At 50.6% G+C, this 25,579-nt stretch overlaps 1 protein-coding gene across 1 annotated transcript; it reads left to right on the top strand.

Annotated features, from left to right (window-relative positions):
• The first annotated feature begins 55 nt into the window (after positions 1–55).
• On the top strand, positions 56–25,009 carry impdh2 (IMP (inosine 5'-monophosphate) dehydrogenase 2). Its single transcript, XM_041225438.1, has 13 exons — positions 56–369; positions 3,772–3,778; positions 3,822–3,930; positions 4,313–4,380; positions 6,757–6,963; positions 8,092–8,179; positions 8,282–8,481; positions 8,594–8,666; positions 8,819–8,914; positions 14,537–14,681; positions 15,175–15,318; positions 23,257–23,340; positions 24,909–25,009. Exons 1-13 carry the CDS (start codon positions 56–58, stop codon positions 24,928–24,930), a joined length of 1,557 nt encoding a protein of 518 aa, XP_041081372.1. The 3' UTR covers positions 24,931–25,009.
• The last annotated feature ends 570 nt before the right edge of the window (positions 25,010–25,579 follow it).

Genomic DNA, 25,579 nt, shown 5'->3' with positions numbered 1-25,579 from the left:
CACTGTCGTCTGGTATTACTTGTATTTGGGCATGTGTGTGTAAAAGGAAGTGACGATGCGGGACAGTCTTCCCATCCCCAAGGAAGCAGTTGGGTTATCCTGCAGAACCACGCTGTGGATTGTGGAGGCGGCGAGTCAGCACCGGTTCGCTGGACCGTTTCGTGCAACGCAAACCGACCGTACACACAGACACTCTCGCACTGCAGAGCAGAAAGCGAAGCCACGCTCAGCGGATCCCAGTCGTTCTCCGGTTTTTCTCGACCGGGAAAGCGTGGCGGATTATTTGGTCAGCGGCGGGACAGGATATGTCCCGGAGGACGGGCTTGCGGCCCGGCAGCTTTTCAACTGCGGAGACGGGCTGACATACAAGTGAGTGACCCAAACACAGCCGGACGAGCCAGACAGCGGCGTGCAAAGGGCTTGTGTGTGGGTCTCTGCAGTGCTCTGGTCAGTGCTGGGTGATTGTGTGTGTGGGTCTCTGCAGTGCTCTGGTCAGTGCTGGGTGATTGTGTGTGTGGGTCTCTGCAGTGCTCTGGTCAGTGCTGGGTGATTGTGTGTGGGTCTCTGCAGTGCTCTGGTCAGTGCTGGGTGATTGTGTGTGGGTCTCTGCAGTGCTCTGGTCAGTGCTGGGTGATTGTGTGTGGGTCTCTGCAGTGCTCTGGTCAGTGCTGGGTGATTGTGTGTGTCTCTGCAGTGCTCTGGTCAGTGCTGGGTGATTGTGTGTGGGTCTCTGCAGTGCTCTGGTCAGTGCTGGGTGATTGTGTGTGTGGGTCTCTGCAGTGCTCTGGTCAGTGCTGGGTGATTGTGTGTGGGTCTCTGCAGTGCTCTGGTCAGTGCTGGGTGATTGTGTGTGGGTCTCTGCAGTGCTCTGGTCAGTGCTGGGTGATTGTGTGTGGGTCTCTGCAGTGCTCTGGTCAGTGATGGGTGATTGTGTGTGTGGGTCTCTGCAGTGCTCTGGTCAGTGCTGGGTGATTGTGTGTGGGTCTCTGCAGTGCTCTGGTCAGTGCTGGGTGATTGTGTGTGGGTCTCTGCAGTGCTCTGGTCAGTGCTGGGTGATTGTGTGTGGGTCTCTGCAGTGCTCTGGTCAGTGCTGGGTGATTGTGTGTGGGTCTCTGCAGTGCTCTGGTCAGTGCTGGGTGATTGTGTGTGGGTCTCTGCAGTGCTCTGGTCAGTGCTGGGTGATTGTGTGGGTCTCTGCAGTGCTCTGGTCAGTGCTGGGTGATTGTGTGTGGGTCTCTGCAGTGCTCTGGTCAGTGCTGGGTGATTGTGTGTGTGTCTCTCTGCAGTGCTCTGGTCAGTGCTGGGTGATTGTGTGTGGGTCTCTGCAGTGCTCTGGTCAGTGCTGGGTGATTGTGTGTGGGTCTCTGCAGTGCTCTGGTCAGTGCTGGGTGATTTGTGTGTGGGTCTCTGCAGTGCTCTGGTCAGTGCTGGGTGATTGTGTGTGTGTCTCTGCAGTGCTCTGGTCAGTGCTGGGTGATTGTGTGTGGGTCTCTGCAGTGCTCTGGTCAGTGCTGGGTGATTGTGTGTGTGTCTCTGCAGTGCTCTGGTCAGTGCTGGGTGATTGTGTGTGGGTCTCTGCAGTGCTCTGGTCAGTGCTGGGTGATTGTGTGTGGGTCTCTGCAGTGCTCTGGTCAGTGCTGGGTGATTGTGTGTGGGTCTCTGCAGTGCTGTGGTCAGTGCTGGGTGATTGTGTGTGTGTCTCTGCAGTGCTCTGGTCAGTGCTGGGTGATTGTGTGTGGGTCTCTGCAGTGCTCTGGTCAGTGCTGGGTGATTGTGTGTGGGTCTCTGCAGTGCTCTGGTCAGTGCTGGGTGATTGTGTGTGGGTCTCTGCAGTGCTCTGGTCAGTGCTGGGTGATTGTGTGTGGGTCTCTGCAGTGCTCTGGTCAGTGCTGGGTGATTGTGTGTGTGTCTCTGCAGTGCTCTGGTCAGTGCTGGGTGATTGTGTGTGGGTCTCTGCAGTGCTCTGGTCAGTGCTGGGTGATTGTGTGTGGGTCTCTGCAGTGCTCTGGTCAGTGCTGGGTGATTGTGTGTGTGTGTCTCTGCAGTGCTCTGGTCAGTGCTGGGTGATTGTGTGTGGGTCTCTGCAGTGCTCTGGTCAGTGCTGGGTGATTGTGTGTGGGTCTCTGCAGTGCTCTGGTCAGTGCTGGGTGATTGTGTGTGGGTCTCTGCAGTGCTCTGGTCAGTGCTGGGTGATTGTGTGTGTGGGTCTCTGCAGTGCTCTGGTCAGTGCTGGGTGATTGTGTGTGTGTCTCTGCAGTGCTCTGGTCAGTGCTGGGTGATTGTGTGTGGGTCTCTGCAGTGCTCTGGTCAGTGCTGGGTGATTGTGTGTGTGGGTCTCTGCAGTGCTCTGGTCAGTGCTGGGTGATTGTGTGTGGGTCTCTGCAGTGCTCTGGTCAGTGCTGGGTGATTGTGTGTGGGTCTCTGCAGTGCTCTGGTCAGTGCTGGGTGATTGTGTGTGGGTCTCTGCAGTGCTGTGGTCAGTGCTGGGTGATTGTGTGTGTGTCTCTGCAGTGCTCTGGTCAGTGCTGGGTGATTGTGTGTGGGTCTCTGCAGTGCTCTGGTCAGTGCTGGGTGATTGTGTGTGGGTCTCTGCAGTGCTCTGGTCAGTGCTGGGTGATTGTGTGTGGGTCTCTGCAGTGCTCTGGTCAGTGCTGGGTGATTGTGTGTGGGTCTCTGCAGTGCTCTGGTCAGTGCTGGGTGATTGTGTGTGGGTCTCTGCAGTGCTGTGGTCAGTGCTGGGTGATTGTGTGTGTCTCTGCAGTGCTGTGGTCAGTGCTGGGTGATTGTGTGTGGGTCTCTGCAGTGCTCTGGTCAGTGCTGGGTGATTGTGTGTGGGTCTCTGCAGTGCTCTGGTCAGTGCTGGGTGATTGTGTGTGGGTCTCTGCAGTGCTCTGGTCAGTGCTGGGTGATTGTGTGTGGGTCTCTGCAGTGCTCTGGTCAGTGCTGGGTGATTGTGTGTGGGTCTCTGCAGTGCTCTGGTCAGTGCTGGGTGATTGTGTGGGTCTCTGCAGTGCTCTGGTCAGTGCTGGGTGATTGTGTGTGGGTCTCTGCAGTGCTCTGGTCAGTGCTGGGTGATTGTGTGTGTGTCTCTGCAGTGCTGTGGTCAGCGCTGGGTGATTGTGTGTGGGTCTCTGCAGTGCTCTGGTCAGTGCTGGGTGATTGTGTGTGGGTCTCTGCAGTGCTCTGGTCAGTGCTGGGTGATTGTGTGTGTGGGTCTCTGCAGTGCTCTGGTCAGTGCTGGGTGATTGTGTGTGTGGGTCTCTGCAGTGCTCTGGTCAGTGCTGGGTGATTGTGTGTGGGTCTCTGCAGTGCTCTGGTCAGTGCTGGGTGATTGTGTGTGGGTCTCTGCAGTGCTCTGGTCAGTGCTGGGTGATTGTGTGTGGGTCTCTGCAGTGCTCTGGTCAGTGCTGGGTGATTGTGTGTGGGTCTCTGCAGTGCTCTGGTCAGTGCTGGGTGATTGTGTGTGGGTCTCTGCAGTGCTCTGGTCAGTGCTGGGTGATTGTGTGTGGGTCTCTGCAGTGCTCTGGTCAGTGCTGGGTGATTGTGTGTGGGTCTCTGCAGTGCTCTGGTCAGTGCTGGGTGATTGTGTGTGGGTCTCTGCAGTGCTCTGGTCAGTGCTGGGTGATTGTGTGTGGGTCTCTGCAGTGCTCTGGTCAGTGCTGGGTGATTGTGTGTGGGTCTCTGCAGTGCTCTGGTCAGTGCTGGGTGATTGTGTGTGGGTCTCTGCAGTGCTCTGGTCAGTGCTGGGTGATTGTGTGTGGGTCTCTGCAGTGCTCTGGTCAGTGCTGGTTGTTGATGGACTCTATTGTGTTTACTCTCAGGACCTGACCTCTGCCCTGACGAAGTGCATCACACTGAAGACCCCCCTGGTCTCCTCTCCCATGGACACAGTGACTGAGTCCAGCATGGCCATCGCCATGAGTATGAGGGGCTGAACTGTGGGGTCTGGACAGGCTTGAGTGGGTGCGCTGTGTAGAACAGGGCTGGAATACAGAGCTGCTTTGGGAGGGATGCCTGCTTTACTTGATCCTGTTCAGGGGTCAAGGGGTGATCGAGAGATCAGCCAATCCGGCTTGAAGAAGCGTGCAAGAGTAACATCTCTTTCTCTCTGTCTCTCCTCCACTGTCCTCTCTGTCTCCTCCACTGTCCTCTCTGTCTCTCGAACTCTCCTCTCTCTCTCTCCTCCGCTCTCCTCTCTCTCTCTCCTCTGCTCTCCTCTCTCTCTCTCCTCTGCTCTCCTCTGTCTCTTCCGCTCTCTCTCTCTCTCTCTCTCTCTCTCTCTCTTTCTGTCTCTCTCTCTCTCAGCTCACAGGACGGATCGGATTTCTGCATCACAACTGCACCCCGGAGTTCCAGGCCAACGAAGTGCGCAAAGTCAAGGTAAACAAGATCACTGCCAAGGGGGTTCTAGCCTGAGCAAGTGTGTGTGCGCGTGTGCGTGCGCGAGTGTGTGTGTGTGTGTTTTGTCAGCTCAATGGTTTGTCACACTGCAAAACAAACATTACTGACCATCCTCTCTCATGCTCTGTAGCAGCGTATAAGCACCCCTCTGTAGGGTTTCATCACAGTCCTCCTCTCTCCTCTCCTCTCCCCTGTAGAAGCACAAGCAGGGTTTCATCACAGTCCTCTCCTCTCTCCTCTCCTCTCCCTGTAGAAGCACGAGCAGGGTTTCATCACAGTCCTCTCCTCTCTCCTCTCCTCTCCCTGTAGAAGCACGAGCAGGATTTCATCACAGTCCTCTCCTCTCTCCTCTCCCTGTAGAAGCACGAGCAGGGTTTCATCACAGTCCTCTCCTCTCTCCTCTCCCTGTAGAAGCACGAGCAGGGTTTCATCACAGTCCTCTCTCCTCTCCTCTCTCCTGTAGAAGCACGAGCAGGGTTTCATCACAGTCCTCTCCTCTCTCCTCTCCCTGTAGAAGCACGAGCAGGGTTTCATCACAGTCCTCTCCTCTCTCCTCTCCTCTCCCTGTAGAAGTACGAGCAGGGTTTCATCACAGTCCTCTCCTCTCTCCTCTCCCTGTAGAAGCACGAGCAGGGTTTCATCACAGTCCTCTCCTCTCTCCTCTCTCCTGTAGAAGCACGAGCAGGGTTTCTCTCAGTCCTCTCCTCTCCTCCAAGAGAGGAACTCTTCCCTCGTAGAAGTAGAGCAAGGAGTTTCATCAGTCCTCTTCTTCGTTCTCTCTCCCTCCTAGTGTCCCTGGAGAAGCAGGGACAGGGTTCGTCACAAAGCCTCATCCCCTGTCTCCTCTCTCTCCCTAGAGGAGAAGTCGAGCCTATTTCTTCGTGTCCGTCCCAAAGTTCCTCTCCTCTCTCCTCTCCTCTCTCCTGTAGAAGCACGAGCAGGGTTTCATCACAGTCCTCTCCTCTCTCCTCTCCCTGTAGAAGCACGAGCAGGGTTTCATCACAGTCCTCTCCTCTCTCCTCTCCTCCTCCCTGTAGAAGCACGAGCAGGGTTTCATCACAGTCCTCTCCTCTCCTCTCCTCTCCCTGTAGAAGTACGAGCAGGGTTTCATCACAGTCCTCTCCCTCTCCTCTCTCTCTCCTCTCCTCTCTCTCCTCTCCTCTCCCTGTAGAAGTACGAGCAGGGTTTCATCACAGTCCTCTCCCTCTCCTCTCCCTGTAGAAGCACGAGCAGGGTTTCATCACAGTCCTCTCCCCTCTCTCTCTCTCCTCTCCCTGTAGAAGCACGAGCAGGGTTTCATCACAGTCCTCTCTCTCTCCTCTCCCTGTAGAAGTACGAGCAGCAAGCCCAGTTTGTCTCGTCCCAAAGTAGTGTCAGGAGAGTTCTCACCAAGAGAATGAGAGGATCTGACCTCTCCTCCCCCTGTAGAAGCAGTAGAGCAGGTTTCAATCACAGTCCCTCTCCTCTCTCCTCTCCTCTCTCTCCTGTAGAAGAACAAGCAGGGTTTCATCACACTCCTCTCCTCTCTCCTCTCCCTGTAGAAGCACGAGCAGGGTTTCATCACAGTCCTCTCCTCTCTCCTCTCCCTGTAGAAGTACGAGCAGGGTTTCATCACAGTCCTCTCCTCTCTCCTGTAGAAGCACGAGCAGGGTTTCTCTCCTCTCTCCTCTCCCTGTAGAAGCACGAGCCTCCTCTCTCTCCTCTCCTCTCCCTGTAGAAGCACGAGCAGGGTTTCATCACAGTCCTCTCCCTCTCTCCTCTCCCTGTAGAAGCATGAGCAGGGTTTCATCACAGTCCTCTCCTCTCTCCTCTCCTCTCTCCTGTAGAAGAACAAGCAGGGTTTCATCACACTCCTCTCCTCTCTCCTCTCCCTGTAGAAGCATGAGCAGGGTTTCATCACAGTCCTCTCCTCTCTCCTCTCCTCTCCCTGTAGAAGTACGAGCAGGGTTTCATCACAGTCCTCTCCTCCTCTCCTCTCCCTGTAGAAGTACGAGCAGGGTTTCATCACAGTCCTCTCCTCTCTCCTCTGGTTTCATCCTCCCTCCCTCCTCTCCCTCCCTGTAGTGTGAGCAGCTGGTTTGTATTGATCACGAGATGGGGGTTTCATGCTGTCCCTCTCCTCTCCTCTCTCCTCCTCCTCTCTCCTGTTAGAAGGGCAGTGTTTGTGGCAGGTTTGTAGGATCACACAGGTCCTCCTCCTGGTCTTCCTCTCCCAAAGTAGCGGTGATGAAGACAGGGTTTGAGATCACCATCTTCCGCTCGTACCCAAAGTAGTGTCAGGTATGAGAGGAGATTGCCCATCTAGAAAATGCTCGTCCCAGGGTTTGTCTCCTCTCTCCTCTCCTCTCCCTGTAGAAGTACGAGCAGGGTTTCATCACAGACCCCGTGGTGATGAGTCCTCAGAAGCGTGTGCAGGACGTGTTCGAGGCGAAGGCACGGCACGGGTTCTGTGGTATTCCGATCACAGAGAGCGGGAAGATGGGTGGGAAGCTGGTGGGAATCATATCCTCCCGAGACATCGACTTCCTGAAGGAGGAGGAGCACAGCCTGCCACTCGGTGAGGTGAGGAGGGGTTTAAACCAGGGGGAGGGGCTAGAACAGTGGATGGGAAGGGCAAACACAGAGATGAATTGAAACCAGGAGGGGGCGCTCAAACCAGGCGAGGAAAACAAAGGAGAGGGGATTTCTGGTGCAGTGTTTGGTTTGTATTGATCTGTGCTATTATGTATTGATCTCTGGTTTGTATTGATCCCTGTGTTTGTGTTGGTTTGTATTGATCTCTGTGTTTTGTGCTGGTTTGTATTGATCTCTGTGTTTTGTGCTGGTTTGTATTGATCTCTGTTGGTTTGTATTGATCTGCTGTTATTAATCTGTGCTGGTTTGTATTGATCTCTGTTGGTTTGTATTGATCTGCTGTTATTAATCTGTGCTGGTTTGTATTGATCTCTGTTGGTTTGTATTGATCTGCTGTTATTAATCTGTGCTGGTTTGTATTGATCTCTGTTGGTTTGTATTGATCTGCTGTTATTAATCTGTGCTGGTTTGTATTAATCTCTGTTGGTTTGTATTGATCTGCTGTTATTAATCTGTGCTGGTTTGTATTGATCTCTGTTGGTTTGTATTGATCTGCTGTTATTAATCTGTGCTGGTTTGTATTGATCTCTGTGCTGTTTGTAATGGTCTGTGCTGGTTTGTATTGATCTGTGCTGGTTTGTATTGATCTGTGCTGGATTGTATTGATCTATGTGTTTGTGCTGGTTTGTATTGATCTCTGTGTTTGTGCTGGATTGTATTGAACTGTGCTGGTTTGTGTGGATCTCTGTGTTTGGTTTGTATTGATCTGTGCTGGTTTGTGTTGATCTCTGTGTTTGGTTTGTATTGATCTGTGCTGGTTTGTGTTGATCTCTGTGTTTGGTTTGTATTGATCTGTGCTGGTTTGTGTTGATCTCTGTGTTTGGTTTGTATTGAACTGTGCTGGTTTGTGTGGATCTCTGTGTTTGGTTTGTATTGATCTGTGCTGGTTTGTGTTGATCTCTGTGTTTGGTTTGTATTGATCTGTGCTGGTTTGTGTGGATCCCTGTGTTTGGTTTGTATTGATATGTGCTGGTTTGTATTGATATGTGCTGGTTTGTGTTGATCCCTGTGTTTGGTTTGTATTGATCTGTGCTGGTTTGTGTTGATTCTTTTCAGGTGATGACGAAGTGTGAGGACCTGGTTGTGGCCCCAGCGGGAGTCACTCTGAAAGAGGCCAACGAGATCCTGCAGCGCAGCAAGAAGGGTGAGGAGAAGAGAGGGGAGGGGGACATGAGAAAATAGGAAATGGGAGGGTTGGGGGAGAGATTGATTCGACCTCCGTTAAAATGCTGACGTGTCCCTCCAGGGAAGCTGCCCATCGTGAACGAGCAGGGGGAGCTGGTCGCCATCATCGCGCGCACCGACCTCAAGAAGAACCGCGATTTCCCGCTTGCCTCGAAGGACGCCAAGAAGCAGCTGCTGTGCGGAGCCACCATCGGCACTCACGAGGACGACAAGTACCGGCTGGAGCTGCTGGCAAAGGCCGGCGTGGACGCGGTGGTGCTGGTGAGTCCAACTGGGAGCACTGGGAAGGCACTGCAGTGGGGGAGCTGCCAGCATTTTACTGGGAGTGTGCCGTGCTGTACTGGTTGTCTGATTTCCACCCCTTCTCTCTCAGGACTCCTCTCAAGGGAACTCAATCTACCAGATCAACATGATCCGATACATCAAGGAGGGGGGGGGGGGGGGGGGTATTAACCCCTTGTGCTCTGCTTGTTTACTTCCCTCAGTGGTGACAGAGTGTGTTAGGGCTTGGGGCTTGGGTTGGGGGTAGGGTCCGGGGCGGTGTTGGGGTTTGGGGAGGGGCAGGGGCAGTATTAACCCCTCGTTCTCTCTCTCTCAGTGGTGACGGCGGCCCAGGCGAAGAACTTGATTGATGCCGGAGTCGACGCTGTCAGAGTGGGTATGGGCAGCGGTTCCATCTGCATCACGCAGGAGGGTAAGTGAGAACCAGTGAGAGCTGGGCACTGGGGAGACTGGACCCAGTACACTGACTTGAGACCAGGCCCTAGAACCAATACACTAGGGAAGGCTAAAGACCAGTACCGTGCAAGACTGGAAACCAGTCCAAGGTTTGCAGACCTGTCCCTTCTACACCCCTGCTGACTGTGCAGTATCTCTCTCTCTCACATACTCTCACTTCCATCCTATATGCTTCCCTCTGTTCCCCCTCACACTTACACCTCCCGTTCATCTCTCCCCTGCCTAACCTATCTCCCCCTTTCACACTTACCTCTCCCTCATCTCTCTCCCCCTCACTTATCTCTCCCCCTCTCACACTTACCTCTCTCCCTTATCTCTTACACTCCTCTCTACTCTTCATCTCTCTCTCTCACTCACCTCTCTCCCTCATCTCTCTCTCACACTCACCTCTCTCCCTCATCTCTCTCTCACTCACCTCTCTCCCTCATCTCTCTCTCACACTCACCTCTCTCCCTCTCTCTCTCACACTCACCTCTCTCCCTCATCTCTCTCACTCACCTCTCTCCCTCATCTCTCTCTCACTCACCTCTCTCCCTCACCCTCTCTCCCTCTCTCTCTCACTCACCTCTCTCCCTCATCTCTCTCTCTCACTCACCTCTCTCCCTCATCTCTCTCTCTCACTCACCTCTCTCCCTCATCTCTCTCTCTCACTCACCTCTCTCTCATCTCTCTCACTCACCTCTCCCCCTCATCTCTAACAGATTCAATTATTTTAGCCTGTCTGCATATGACATGCCTTTTAAGCCCGGAATAATTCTGGTCGCTCTTCTTTGCACTCTTTCTTGAGCAGCAATATCTTTTTTATAGCGAGGTGACCAGAACTGCACACAATATTCAAGATGAGGTCTTACTAGTGCATTGTACAGTTTTAACATTACTTCCCTTGATTTAAATTCAACACTTTTCACAATGTATCCGAGCATCTTGTTAGCCTTTTTTATAGCTTCCCCATATTGTCTAGATGAAGACATTTCTGAGTCAACAAAAACTCCTAGGTCTTTTTCATAGATTCCTTCTCCAATTTCAGTATCAGTATTATCGATGTTGCATCCTCAAAAAAAATCAAGCAGGTTAGTTAGACACGATCTCCCTTCCCTAAAACCATGTTGACTGTCTCCCATCACCCTGTTACCATATAGGTAATTTTCCATTTTGGATCTTATTATAGTTTCCATAAGTTTGCATATAATAGAAGTCAGGCTTACTGGTCTGTAGTTACCTGGTTCAGTTTTGTTTCCCTTTTTGTGGATCGGTATTACGTTTGCAATTTTCCAGTCTGTCGGTACCACCCCTGTGTCAAGAGACTGCTGCATGATCTTGGTTAGCGGTTTGTAAATTACTTCTTTCATTTCTTTGAGTACTACTGGGAGGATCTCATCCGGCCCAGGGGATTTGTTTATTTTAAGAGCTCCTAGTCCCTTTAACACTTCTGCCTCAGTTATGCTAAAGTTATTTAAAACTGGATAGGAACTGGATGACATGTGGGGCATGTTGTCAGTATCTTCCTTTGTAAAAACTTGTGAAAAGTAATCATTTAATATATTTGCTATTTTTTTTTCTTCATCTACGATTTTGCCATTTGTATCTCTTAAACATTTAATCTCCTCTTTGAATGTTCTCTTGCTGTTGTAATATTGGAAAAACATTTTGGAATTGGTTTTAGCTCCCTTAGCAATGTTTATTTCTATTTCTCTCTTGGCCTTTCTAACTTCCTTTTTGACTTGCGTTTGCAGTTCTGTGTACTCTTTCTGCGTACTTTCTTTTTGGTCCTTTTTTAATGCTCTGTAAAGTGCCTTTTTTCGCTGAATATTTTTTTTAATTGATCTATTAAACCATTTTGGCAATTTAGTTTTATATTTAGATTTGTCTACTTTAGGGATGTAATTGTTTTGCGCCTCTAGTACTACATTTTTGAAGAACAACTATCCTTCTTCTGTGGGTGTTTTCTCTATTTTACTCCAATCTACTTCTGTTAGTCTCTGTTTCATACCTTCATAGTTTGCTTTTCTAAAATTATAAACCTTAGCTTTAGTCCTTACTTTTGGGGTTTTAAAAAACTCTTCAAATGAGACCATGTTGTGGTCTGAGTTTGCCAGTGGTTCTCTGACCTGTGTTTTAGTTATTCTGTCTTTGTTATTTGAAAAGTCTAAATCAAGGCATGCCTCCCCTCTAGTGGGTGCCTTTACAAATTGTGTTAGGAAGCAGTCATTTGTCATTTCCACCATTTCAGTTTCATCTGTCGTGCTCCCATCGGGTTTTCCCATTTTATATGGGGGAAGTTGAAATCCCCCATTAGTATGGCTTCTCCTTTCTGACTTGTTGTACTTGTATTGAGAGGACTGCATTCAGACCATGCATTCCATCATGGCCCCCTTCGTCACTTTCCATTGCGTGTGTATGATAACCTTGCCAGTATCTGAACTTCTCATCTCTCTCTGCACCTCCCTGTCAGTGTCACTAGGTGGCACAAGGGAGTTTCATCCTGCAGTGTGTGCCGACCCCCAGGCTGAATGCATTCTTCAAACTAACACACACACACACACACACACAGGGGGTGTTCTCTGTCACTGTCTCTGATGCGCTGGTGTAAGTTTGTATGGGGCTGCAGGATAATTGCTGTGCCAGTGTGTGTCTCTGCTGTGCAGGGGGTGTGGACCCTATGTGTGTGTCTCTGCTGTGCAGGGGGTGTGGACCCTATGTGTGTGTCTCTGCTGTGCAGGGGGTGTGGACCCTATGTGTGTGTCTCTGCTGTGCAGGGGGTGTGGACCCTATGTGTGTGTCTCTGCTGTGCAGGGGGTGTGGACCCTATGTGTGTGTCTCTGCTGTGCAGGGGGTGTGGACCCTATGTGTGTGTCTCTGCTGTGCAGGGGGTGTGGACCCTATGTGTGTGTCTCTGCTCTCAGGGGGTGTGCTGTGTGTGTCTCTGCTGTGCAGGGGGTGTGGACCCTATGTGTGTGTCTCTGCTGTGCAGGGGGTGTGGACCCTATGTGTGTGTCTCTGCTGTGCAGGGGGTGTGGACCCTATGTGTGTGTCTCTGCTGTGCAGGGGGTGTGGACCCTATGTGTGTGTCTCTGCTGTGCAGGGGGTGTGGACCCTATGTGTGTGTCTCTGCTGTGCAGGGGCTGTGGACCCTATGTGTGTGTCTCTGCTGTGCAGGGGGTGTGGACCCTATGTGTGTGTCTCTGCTGTGCAGGGGGTGTGGACCCTATGTGTGTGTCTCTGCTGTGCAGGGGGTGTGGACCCTATGTGTGTGTCTCTGCTCTCAGGGGGTGTGGACCCTATGTGTGTGTCTCTGCTGTGCAGGGGGTGTGGACCCTATGTGTGTGTCTCTGCTGTGCAGGGGGTGTGGACCCTATGTGTGTGTCTCTGCTGTGCAGGGGCTGTGGACCCTATGTGTGTGTCTCAGGTGATGCACTGGCTTCACAGCTTCACTCCCTCACTGCACGGCTACAGTGATTACTGCAAGTCTGTGCTCTCTCAGTGATGATGGAGTCTCTCTTTCAGTGATGATGGAGTATCTCTCTCTCTCAGTGATGATGGAGTCTCTCTGTCTCAGTCTCTCTGGAGTGCTCTCTGTCTCAGTGATGATGGAGTCTCTCTGTCTTAGTGATGATGGAGTCTCTCTCTCTCAGTGATGATGGAGTCTCTCTCTCTCTGTGATGATGGAGTCTCTCTCTCTCTCAGTGATGATGGAGTCTCTCTGTCTCAGTGATGATGGAGTCTCTCTGTCTCAGTGATGATGGAGTCTCTCTCTCTCTGATCTGGAGTCTCTCTCTGATGGAGTCTCTCTCTGTCTCAGTGATGATGGAGTCTCTCTGTCTCAGTGATGATGGAGTCTCTCTCTCTCTCAGTGATGATGGAGTCTCTCTCTCTGTGATGATGGAGTCTCTCTCTCTCAGTGATGATGGAGTCTCTTTCTCTCAGTGATGATGGAGTCTCTCTCTGTCTCAGTGATGATGGAGTCTCTCTCTCTCTCAGTGATGATGGAGTCTCTCTGTCTCAGTGATGATGGAGTCTCTCTCTCAGTGATGATGGAGTCTCTCTGTCTCAGTGATGATGGAGTCTCTCTCTTCTCTCAGTGATGATGGAGTCTCTCTCTGTCTCAGTGATGATGGAGTCTCTCTCTTTCTCTCAGTGATGATGGAGTCTCTCTCTGTCTCAGTGATGATGGAGTCTCTCTCTCTCTCTCTCAGTGATGATGGAGTCTCTCTGTCTCAGTGATGATGGAGTCTCTCTGTCTCAGTGATGATGGAGTCTCTCTCTGTCTCAGTGATGATGGAGTCTCTCTCTCTCTCTCAGTGATGATGGAGTCTCTCTCTCTCAGTGATGATGGAGTCTCTCTCTCTTTCTCTCAGTGATGATGGAGTCTCTCTCTCTTTCTCTCAGTGATGATGGAGTCTCTCTGTCTCAGTGATGATGGAGTCTCTCTCTGTCTCAGTGATGATGGAGTCTCTCTGTCTCAGTGATGATGGAGTCTCTCTCTCTCAGTGATGATGGAGTCTCTCTCAGTGATGATGGAGTCTCTCTCAGTGATTTCTCTCAGTGATGATGGAGTCTCTCTCTCTCAGTGATGATGGAGTCTCTCTCTCTCAGTGATGATGGAGTCTCTCTGTCTCAGTGATGATGGAGTCTCTCTCTCAGTGATGATGGAGTCTCTCTCTCTGTCTCAGTGATGATCAGTGTCTCTCTGTCTCAGTGATGATGGAGTCTCTCTCTGTCTCAGTGATGATGGAGTCTCTCTCTGTCTCAGTGATGATGGAGTCTCTCTCTCTCTGTCTTAGTGATGATGGAGTCTCTCAGTGATGATGGAGTCTCTCTGTCTCAGTGATGATGGAGTCTCTCTGTCTCAGTGATGATGGAGTCTCTCTCAGTGATGATCTCTCTCAGTGATGATGGAGTCTCTCTCTCTCTCAGTGATGATGGAGTCTCTCTCTCTCTCAGTGATGATGGAGTCTCTCTCTGTCTCAGTGATGATGGAGTCTCTCTCTCTGATTCTTTCTCTCAGTGATGATGGAGTCTGTCTTTCTCTGTGATGATGGAGTCTTTGTCTCAGTGATGATGGAGTCTTTCTCACACAGTGATGATGGAGTCTCTTTCTGTCAGTGATGATGGAGTCTCTCAGTGATGATGGAGTATCTCTTTCTCTCAGTGATGATGGAGTCTCTTTCTCAGTGATGATGGAGTCTCTCTCTCTCTCAGTGATGATGGAGTCTCTCTCTCAGTGATGATGGAGTCTCTCTCTCTCTGTGATGATGGAGTCTCTCTCTCAGTGATGGAGTCTCTCTGTCTCAGTGATGATGGAGTCTCTCTCTCTCAGTGATGATGGAGTCTCTCTCTGTCTCAGTGATGATGGAGTCTCTCTCTCTCTCAGTGATGATGGAGTCTCTCTCTCTCTCAGTGATGATGGAGTCTCTCTCTCAGTGATGATGGAGTCTCTCTTTTCTCAGTGATGATGGAGTCTCTCTCTCAGTGATGATGGAGTCTCTCTCTCAGTGATGATGGAGTCTCTCTCTCAGTGATGATGGAGTCTCTCTCTCTCTCAGTGATGATGGAGTCTCTCTCTCTCTTTTTCTCTCAGTGATGATGGGCTCCCTGCTGGCTGCCACCTCCGAGGCTCCCGGAGAGTATTTCTTCTCCGATGGGATTCGGCTCAAGAAGTACCGTGGCATGGGCTCTCTCGACGCCATGGACAAGAACCTGGGCTCCCAGAACCGATGCTTCAGGTACCGCCCCATACCTCCCTCGATACACAAGAACCTGGGCTCCCAGAACCGATGCTTCAGGCGCCGCCCCCACACCTCCCTCGATACACAAGAACCTGGGCTCCCAGAACCGATGCTTCAGGTACCGCCCCCATACCTCCCTCGATACACAAGAACCTGGGCTCCCAGAACCGATGCTTCAGGTACCGCCCCATACCTCCCTCGATACACAAGAACCTGGGCTCCCAGGACCGATGCTTCAGGCGCCGCCCCCATACCTCCCTCGATACACAAGAACCTGGGCTCCCAGAACCGATGCTTCAGGCGCCGCCCCCATACCTCCCTCGATACACAAGAACCTGGGCTCCCAGAACCGATGCTTCAGGCGCCGCCCCCATACCTCCCTCGATACACAAGAACCGATACTTCAGGTACCCAGACCCTTAAGCACCCTCCTTACCTCCCTGTCTGTCCCCAATACACCAACAGACCTCTTCCCTCTCTCTCCCCGCAGCGAGTCTGACAAGATCAAGGTGGCTCAGGGGGTGTCGGGGGCGATGCAGGATAAGGGCTCCATCCATAAGTTTGTCCCGTACCTGATCGCAGGGATCCAGCACTCCTGCCAGGACATCGGGGCAAAGAGCCTCACGCAACTCAGGTGCGATACAACAACAATACACCCCCCCCAATACAACAATACACCACCCCCAATACAACAATACACCCCCCCCCCAATACAACAATACACAGAACCCCCAATACAACAATACACACCCACCCCCAATACAACAATACACACACACCCCCAATACAACAATACACACACACCCCCAATACAACAATACACACACCCCCAATACAACAATACACACACCCCCCCAATACAACAATACACCCCCCCCAATACAACAATACACACCACCCCCAATACAACAATACACCCTGTCCCCCCAATACAACAATACACACCCCCCAATACAACAATACACCCCCCCCAATACAACAATACACACACACCCCCAATACAACAATACACACACCCCCAATACAACAATACACCCCCCCCAATACAACAATACACACCCCCAATACAACAATACACACACGCCCAATACAACAATACACCCCCCCCAATACAACAGTACACACCCCCAATACAACAATACACACACGCCCAATACAACAATACACCCCCCCCAATACAACAATACACACACCCCCAATACAACAATACACACACCCCAATACAACAATACACACACCCCCAATACAACAATACACCCCCCCAATACAACAATACACACACCCCAATACAACAATACACCCCCCCCAATACAACAATACACACCCCCCAATACAACAATACACACCCCCCCCAATACAACAATACACCCCCCCCAATACAACAGTACACACCCCCAATACAACAATACACACACCCCAATACAACAATACACCCCCCCCAATACAACAATACACACACCCCCAATACAACAATACACACCCCCCAATACAACAATACACACCCCCAATACAACAATACACACCCCCAATACAACAATACACACACCCCAATACAACAATACACACCCCCCAATACAACAATACACACACACCCCCAATACAACAATACACACCCCCAATACAACAGTACACACCCCCCAATACAACAATACACACCCCCCAATACAACAATACACACACCCCCAATACAACAATACACCCCCCCCAATACAACAATACACCCCCCCAATACAACAATACACACACCCCCAATACAACAATACACCCCCCCCAATACAACAATACACACCCCCCCAATACAACAATACACACACCCCCAATACAACAATACACCCCCCCAATACAACAATACACCCCCCCCAATACAACAATACACCCCCCCCAATACAACAATACACACACCCCCAATACAACAATACACACCCCCCCAATACAACAATACACCACACCCCCAATACAACAATACACACCCCCCCAATACAACAATACACACCCCCCAATACAACAATACACACCCCCCAATACAACAATACACACACCCCCAATACAACAATACACACACCCCCAATACAACAATACACACCCCCCCCAATACAACAATACACACACCCCCCCAATACAACAATACACACCCCCCCAATACAACAATACACACCCCCCCAATACAACAATACACACCCCCAATACAACAATACACACACCCCAATACAACAATACACCCCCCCCAATACAACAATACACACCCCCAATACAACAATACACCCCCCCAATACAACAATACACCCCCCAATACAACAATACACACCCCCAATACAACAATACACACACCCCCAATACAACAATACACCCCCCCCCAATACAACAATACACACCCCCCAATACAACAATACACACACCCCCCCAATACAACAATACACACCCCCCCAATACAACAATACACCCCCCCAATACAACAATACACACACCCCAATACAACAATACACCCCCCCCAATACAACAATACACACCCCCAATACAACAATACACACACCCCAATACAACAATACACCCCCCCCAATACAACAATACACACCCCCAATACAACAATACACACACCCCAATACAACAATACACACCCCCCCAATACAACAATACACCCCCCCCAATACAACAATACACCCCCCCAATACAACAATACACACCCCCAATACAACAATACACACACACCCCCAATACAACAATACACACACCCCCCCAATACAACAATACACACCCCCCCAATACAACAATACACACCCCCCCAATACAACAATACACACCACCCCCAATACAACAATACACACACCCCCAATACAACAATACACCCCCCCCAATACAACAATACACACCCCCAATACAACAATACACACACCCCCAATACAACAATACACCACCCCCCAATACAACAATACACACCCCCAATACAACAATACACACACCCCCAATACAACAATACACCCCCCCCAATACAACAATACACACCCCCAATACAACAATACACACACCCCCAATACAACAATACACCCCCCCCAATACAACAATACACACACCCCCAATACAACAATACACACACCCCCAATACAACAATACACCCCCCCCAATACAACAATACACACCCCCAATACAACAATACACACACCCCCAATACAACAATACACACCCCCCAATACAACAATACACACACCCCCAATACAACAATACACACCCCCCAATACAACAATACACACACCCCCAATACAACAATACACACACCCCCCAATACAACAATACACACACCCCCAATACAACAATACACACACACCCCCAATACAACAATACACACACCCCCCCAATACAACAATACACACCCCCAATACAACAATACACACACCCCCAATACAACAATACACACCCCCAATACAACAATACACACCCCCAATACAACAATACACACACCCCCAATACAACAATACACACACACCCCCAATACAACAATACACACACCCCCAATACAACAATACACACCCCCAATACAACAATACACACACCCCCAATACAACAATACACCCCCCCCAATACAACAATACACACCCCCAATACAACAATACACACCCCCCCAATACAACAATACACCCCCCCCAATACAACAATACACACCCCCCCAATACAACAATACACACACGCCCAATACAACAATACACCCCCCCCAATACAACAATACACACCCCCAATACAACAATACACACACCCCAATACAACAATACACCCCCCCCAATACAACAATACACCCCCCCAATACAACAATACACACCCCCCCAATACAACAATACACCCCCCCCAATACAACAATACACACCCCCAATACAACAATACACACCCCCCCAATACAACAATACACCCCCCCCAATACAACAATACACACCCCCAATACAACAATACACACACCCCCAATACAACAATACACACACCCCCAATACAACAATACACCCCCCCCAATACAACAATACACCCCCCCAATACAACAATACACACCCCCCCAATACAACAATACACCCCCCCCAATACAACAATACACCCCCCCAATACAACAATACACACACCCCCCCAATACAACAATACACACCCCCCCAATACAACAATACACACACCCCCAATACAACAATACACCCCCCCCAATACAACAATACACACCCCCCCAATACAACAATACACACCCCCCAATACAACAATACACACCCCCCCAATACAACAATACACACCCCCAATACAACAATACACCCCCCCCAATACAACAATACACACACCCCCAATACAACAATACACACCCCCAATACAACAATACACACACCCCCAATACAACAATACACACACCCCCCAATACAACAATACACACCCCCAATACAACAATACACACCCCCCCAATACAACAATACACACACCCCCAATACAACAATACACACACCCCCAATACAACAATACACCCCCCCCAATACAACAATACACACCCCCAATACAACAATACACACACCCCCAATACAACAATACACCCCCCCCAATACAACAATACACACCCCCAATACAACAATACACACCCCCCAATACAACAATACACCCCCCCCAATACAACAATACACACCCCCAATACAACAATACACACACGCCCAATACAACAATACACCCCCCCCAATACAACAATACACACACCCCCCCAATACAACAATACACACACCCCCAATACAACAATACACACACACCCCCAATACAACAATACACCCCCCCAATACAACAATACACACACCCCAATACAACAATACACCCCCCCAATACAACAATACACACACCCCCAATACAACAATACACACCCCCCAATACAACACACACCCCCCAATACAACAATACACACACCCCCAATACAACAATACACACCCCCCAATACAACAATACACACCCCCCCAATACAACAATACACACACCCCCAATACAACAATACACACACCCCCCAATACAACAATACACACCCCCAATACAACAATACACACCCCCCCAATACAACAATACACCCCCCCAATACAACAATACACCCCCCCAATACAACAATACACCCCCCCCAATACAACAATACACCCCCCCAATACAACAATACACCCCCCCCAATACAACAATACACACACCCCCAATACAACAATACACACCCCCCCAATACAACAATACACACACCCCCAATACAACAATACACCCCCCCCAATACAACAATACACCCCCCCCAATACAACAATACACACCCCCAATACAACAATACACACCCCCCCAATACAACAATACACACACACCCCCAATACAACAATACACACACCCCCAATACAACAATACACACCCCCCAATACAACAATACACACCCCCAATACAACAATACACACACCCCAATACAACAATACACACCCCCCAATACAACAATACACACCCCCAATACAACAATACACACCCCCCAATACAACAATACACACCCCCCCAATACAACAATACACACACCCCCAATACAACAATACACACCCCCCCAATACAACAATACACACCCCCCCAATACAACAATACACCCCCCCAATACAACAATACACACCCCCAATACAACAATACACCCCCCCCAATACAACAATACACACCCCCCAATACAACAATACACACCCCCAATACAACAATACACACCCCCAATACAACAATACACCCCCCCCAATACAACAGTACACACCCCCAATACAACAATACACACACCCCCAATACAACAATACACACACCCCCCCAATACAACAATACACACCCCCCCAATACAACAATACACACACCCCCAATACAACAATACACACACACCCCCAATACAACAATACACACACACCCCCAATACAACAATACACACACCCCCAATACAACAATACACACACCCCCAATACAACAATACACACCCCCCCAATACAACAATACACACACACCCCCAATACAACAATACACACCCCCCCAATACAACAATACACCCCCCCCAATACAACAATACACACCCCCAATACAACAATACACACACCCCCAATACAACAATAACCCCCCCCAATACAACAGTACACACCCCCCAATACAACAATACACACCCCCAATACAACAATACACACACCCCCAATACAACAATACACACCCCCAATACAACAATACCCCCCCATACAACAATACACACACCCCCCAATACAACAATACACACCCCCCAATACAACAATACACCCCCCCAATACAACAATACACACCCCCAATACAACAATACACACACCCCCAATACAACAATACACCCCCCCAATACAACAATACACACCCCCAATACAACAATACACACCCCCCAATACAACAATACACACACACCCCCAATACAACAATACACACACCCCCAATACAACAATACACACCCCCCAATACAACAATACACCCCCCCAATACAACAATACACACCCCCAATACAACAATACACCCCCCCCAATACAACAATACACCCCCCCCAATACAACAATACACACCCCCCAATACAACAATACACACCCCCCAATACAACAATACACCCCCCCCAATACAACAATACACACCCCCAATACAACAATACACACACCCCCAATACAACAATACACACACCCCCAATACAACAATACACCCCCCAATACAACAATACACACACCCCCAATACAACAATACACACACCCCCAATACAACAATACACACACACCCCCAATACAACAATACACACACCCCAATACAACAATACACACCCCCCCCAATACAACAATACACACACCCCAATACAACACCCCCCCAATACAACAATACACACCCCCAATACAACAATACACACACGCCCAATACAACAATACACCCCCCCCAATACAACAATACACACCCCCAATACAACAATACACACCCCCAATACAACAATACACACACACCCCCAATACAACAATACACACCCCCCCAATACACAACCCCCAATACAACAATACACACCCCCAATACAACAATACACACCCCCAATACAACAATACACACACCCCCAATACAACAATACACCCCCCCAATACAACAATACACACCCCCAATACAACAATACACACCCCCCAATACAACAATACACCCCCCCCAATACAACAATACACACACCCCAATACAACAATACACACCCCCAATACAACAATACACACACCCCCAATACAACAATACACCCCCCAATACAACAATACACACACCCCCAATACAACAATACACACACCCCAATACAACAATACACAACGCCCAATACAACAATACACCCCCCCAATACAACAATACACACCCCCCAACAATACACCCCCCCCCAATACAACACACCCCCCCAATACAACAATACACACCCCCCCAATACAACAATACACACCCCCAATACAACAATACACACCCCCAATACAACAATACACACCCCCCCAATACAACAATACACACCCCCCAATACAACAATACACCCCCCCAATACAACAATACACACACACCCCCAATACAACAATACACACACACCCCCAATACAACAATACACACACCCCCAATACAACAATACACACACCCCCAATACAACAATACACACACCCCAATACAACAATACACACCCCCCAATACAACAATACACACCCCCAATACAACAATACACACCCCCAATACAACAATACACACACCCCCAATACAACAATACACACACCCCAATACAACAATACACACACCCCAATACAACAATACACACACCCCCCAATACAACAATACACACACCCCCAATACAACAATACACACACCCCCAATACAACAATACACACACACCCCCAATACAACAATACACACACACCCCCAATACAACAATACACCCCCCCCCAATACAACAATACACACACCCCCAATACAACAATACACACCCCCCAATACAACAATACACACACCCCCCAATACAACAATACACACCCCCCCAATACAACAATACACACACCCCCAATACAACAATACACCCCCCCCAATACAACAATACACCCCCCCCCACTGCTACACACTGACACAAGTGTTTACAGAATGATATACACACAGTGACACGCTCACACTGATCCCTGGCTGTCTCTGTCTCTGGCAGGTCTGCGATGTCCTCGTCACGCTGATCCCTGGCTGTCTCTGTCTCTGGCAGGTCTGCGATGTCCTCGTCACGCTGATCCCTGGCTGTCTCTGTCTCTGGCAGGTCTGCGATGTCCTCGTCACGCTGATCCCTGGCTGTCTCTGTCTCTGGCAGGTCTGCGATGTCCTCGTCACGCTGATCCCTGGCTGTCTCTGTCTCTGGCAGGTCTGCGATGTCCTCGTCACGCTGATCCCTGGCTGTCTCTGTCTCTGGCAGGTCTGCGATGTCCTCGTCACGCTGATCCCTGGCTGTCTCTGTCTCTGGCAGGTCTGCGATGTCCTCGTCACGCTGATCCCTGGCTGTCTCTGTCTCTGGCAGGTCTGCGATGTCCTCGTCACGCTGATCCCTGGCTGTCTCTGTCTCTGGCAGGTCTGCGATGTACTCAGGGGATCTGAAGTTTGAGAAGCGCACCACGTTGGCGCAGGTGGAGGGCGGGGTGCACAGCCTGCACACGTGAGTCACTGAGAGAGTGCGAGGGGGCGGGGCTGAGACTCATCCTGAAATAACACAGCGAGGGGGCGGGGCTGAGACTCGTCCTGAAATAACACAGCGAGGGGGCGGGGCTGAGACTCGTCCTGAAATAACACAGCGAGGGGGCGGGGCTGAGACTCGTCCTGAAATAACACAGCGAGGGGGCGGGGCTGAGACTCGTCCTGAAATAACACAGCGGGGGGGCGGGGCTGAGACTCGTCCTGAAATAACACAGCGGGGGGGCGGGGCTGAGACTCGTCCTGAAATAACACAGCGAGGGGGCGGGGCTGAGACTCGTCCTGAAATAACACAGCGAGGGGGCGGGGCTGAGACTCGTCCTGAAATAACACAGCGAGGGGGCGGGGCTGAGACTCGTCCTGAAATAACACAGCGAGGGGGCGGGGCTGAGACTCGTCCTGAAATAACACAGCGAGGGGGCGGGGCTGAGACTCGTCCTGAAATAACACAGCGAGGGGGCGGGGCTGAGACTCGTCCTGAAATAACACAGCGAGGGGGCGGGGCTGAGACTCGTCCTGAAATAACACAGCGAGGGGGCGGGGCTGAGACTCGTCCTGAAATAACACAGCGAGGGGGCGGGGCTGAGACTCGTCCTGAAACAACACAGCGAGGGGGCGGGGCTGAGACTCGTCCTGAAATAACACAGCGAGGGGGCGGGGCTGAGACTCGTCCTGAAATAACACAGCGAGGGGGCGGGGCTGAGACTCGTCCTGAAATAACACAGCGAGGGGGCGGGGCTGAGACTCGTCCTGAAATAACACAGCGAGGGGGCGGGGCTGAGACTCGTCCTGAAATAACACAGCGAGGGGGCGGGGCTGAGACTCGTCCTGAAATAACACAGCGAGGGGGCGGGGCTGAGACTCGTCCTGAAATAACACAGCGAGGGGGCGGGGCTGAGACTCGTCCTGAAATAACACAGCGAGGGGGCGGGGCTGAGACTCGTCCTGAAATAACACAGCGAGGGGGCGGGGCTGAGACTCCTCCTGAAATAACACAGCGAGGGGGCGGGGCTGAGACTCGTCCTGAAACAACACAGCGAGGGGGCGGGGCTGAGACTCGTCCTGAAATAACACAGCGAGGGGGCGGGGCTGAGACTCGTCCTGAAATAACACAGCGAGGGGGCGGGGCTGAGACTCGTCCTGAAATAACACAGCGAGGGGGCGGGGCTGAGACTCGTCCTGAAATAACACAGCGAGGGGGCGGGGCTGAGACTCGTCCTGAAATAACACAGCGAGGGGGCGGGGCTGAGACTCGTCCTGAAATAACACAGCGAGGGGGCGGGGCTGAGACTCGTCCTGAAATAACACAGCGAGGGGGCGGGGCTGAGACTCGTCCTGAAATAACACAGCGAGGGGGCGGGGCTGAGACTCGTCCTGAAATAACACAGCGAGGGGCCGGGGCTGAGACTCGTCCTGAAATTCAATGGCAAGGCATTGCAAAAGACTTGTAGTCAAAACGCTTGCCATTGCGAAGGACTTGTTTCTTTTAGTAATAGTCGTGCTGCTGGTTTAGTTCTGTCTGTTTCTGCGCAGGTATGAGAAGAGGTTATTCTGAGACGCTGTGAGGATCTGACCAGCTCCTCTGAGTCCTTCCAGCACTCCTCCACACGCCGGACAGCCAACACCATCTGGGGGGGCGTGGCCTGTTCAGAAGGTCCTCTGTGTGTGATGCCATCTCACGAATGCGAGTGTGTGCATGTGTGTGATGCCATCTCACGAATGCGACAGTGTGTGCATGTGTGTGATGCCATCTCACGAATGCGACAGTGTGTGCATGTGTGTGATGCCATCTCACGAATGCGACAGTGTGTGCATGTGTGTGATGCCATCTCACGAATGCGACAGTGTGTGCATGTGTGTGATGCCATCTCACGAATGCGACAGTGTGTGCATGTGTGTGATGCCATCTCACGAATGCGACAGTGTGTGCATGTGTGTGATGCCATCTCACGAATGCGACAGTGTGTGCATGTGTGTGATGCCATCTCACGAATGCGACAGTGTGTGCATGTGTGTGATGCCATCTCACGAATGCGACAGTGTGTGCATGTGTGTGATGCCATCTCACGAATGCGACAGTGTGTGCATGTGTGTGATGCCATCTCACGAATGCGACAGTGTGTGCATGTGTGTGATGCCATCTCACGAATGCGAGTGTGTGCATGTGTGTGATGCCGTCTTGCGAATGTGACAGTGTGTGCATG

The sequence above is a fragment of the Polyodon spathula genome, chromosome 23, assembly GCF_017654505.1.
Source record: "Polyodon spathula isolate WHYD16114869_AA chromosome 23, ASM1765450v1, whole genome shotgun sequence".
Lineage (NCBI taxonomy): Eukaryota > Metazoa > Chordata > Actinopteri > Acipenseriformes > Polyodontidae > Polyodon > Polyodon spathula.
The sequence above is the reverse complement of the archived record's forward strand: the minus strand, read 5'-3'. Positions and strand labels throughout refer to the sequence as shown.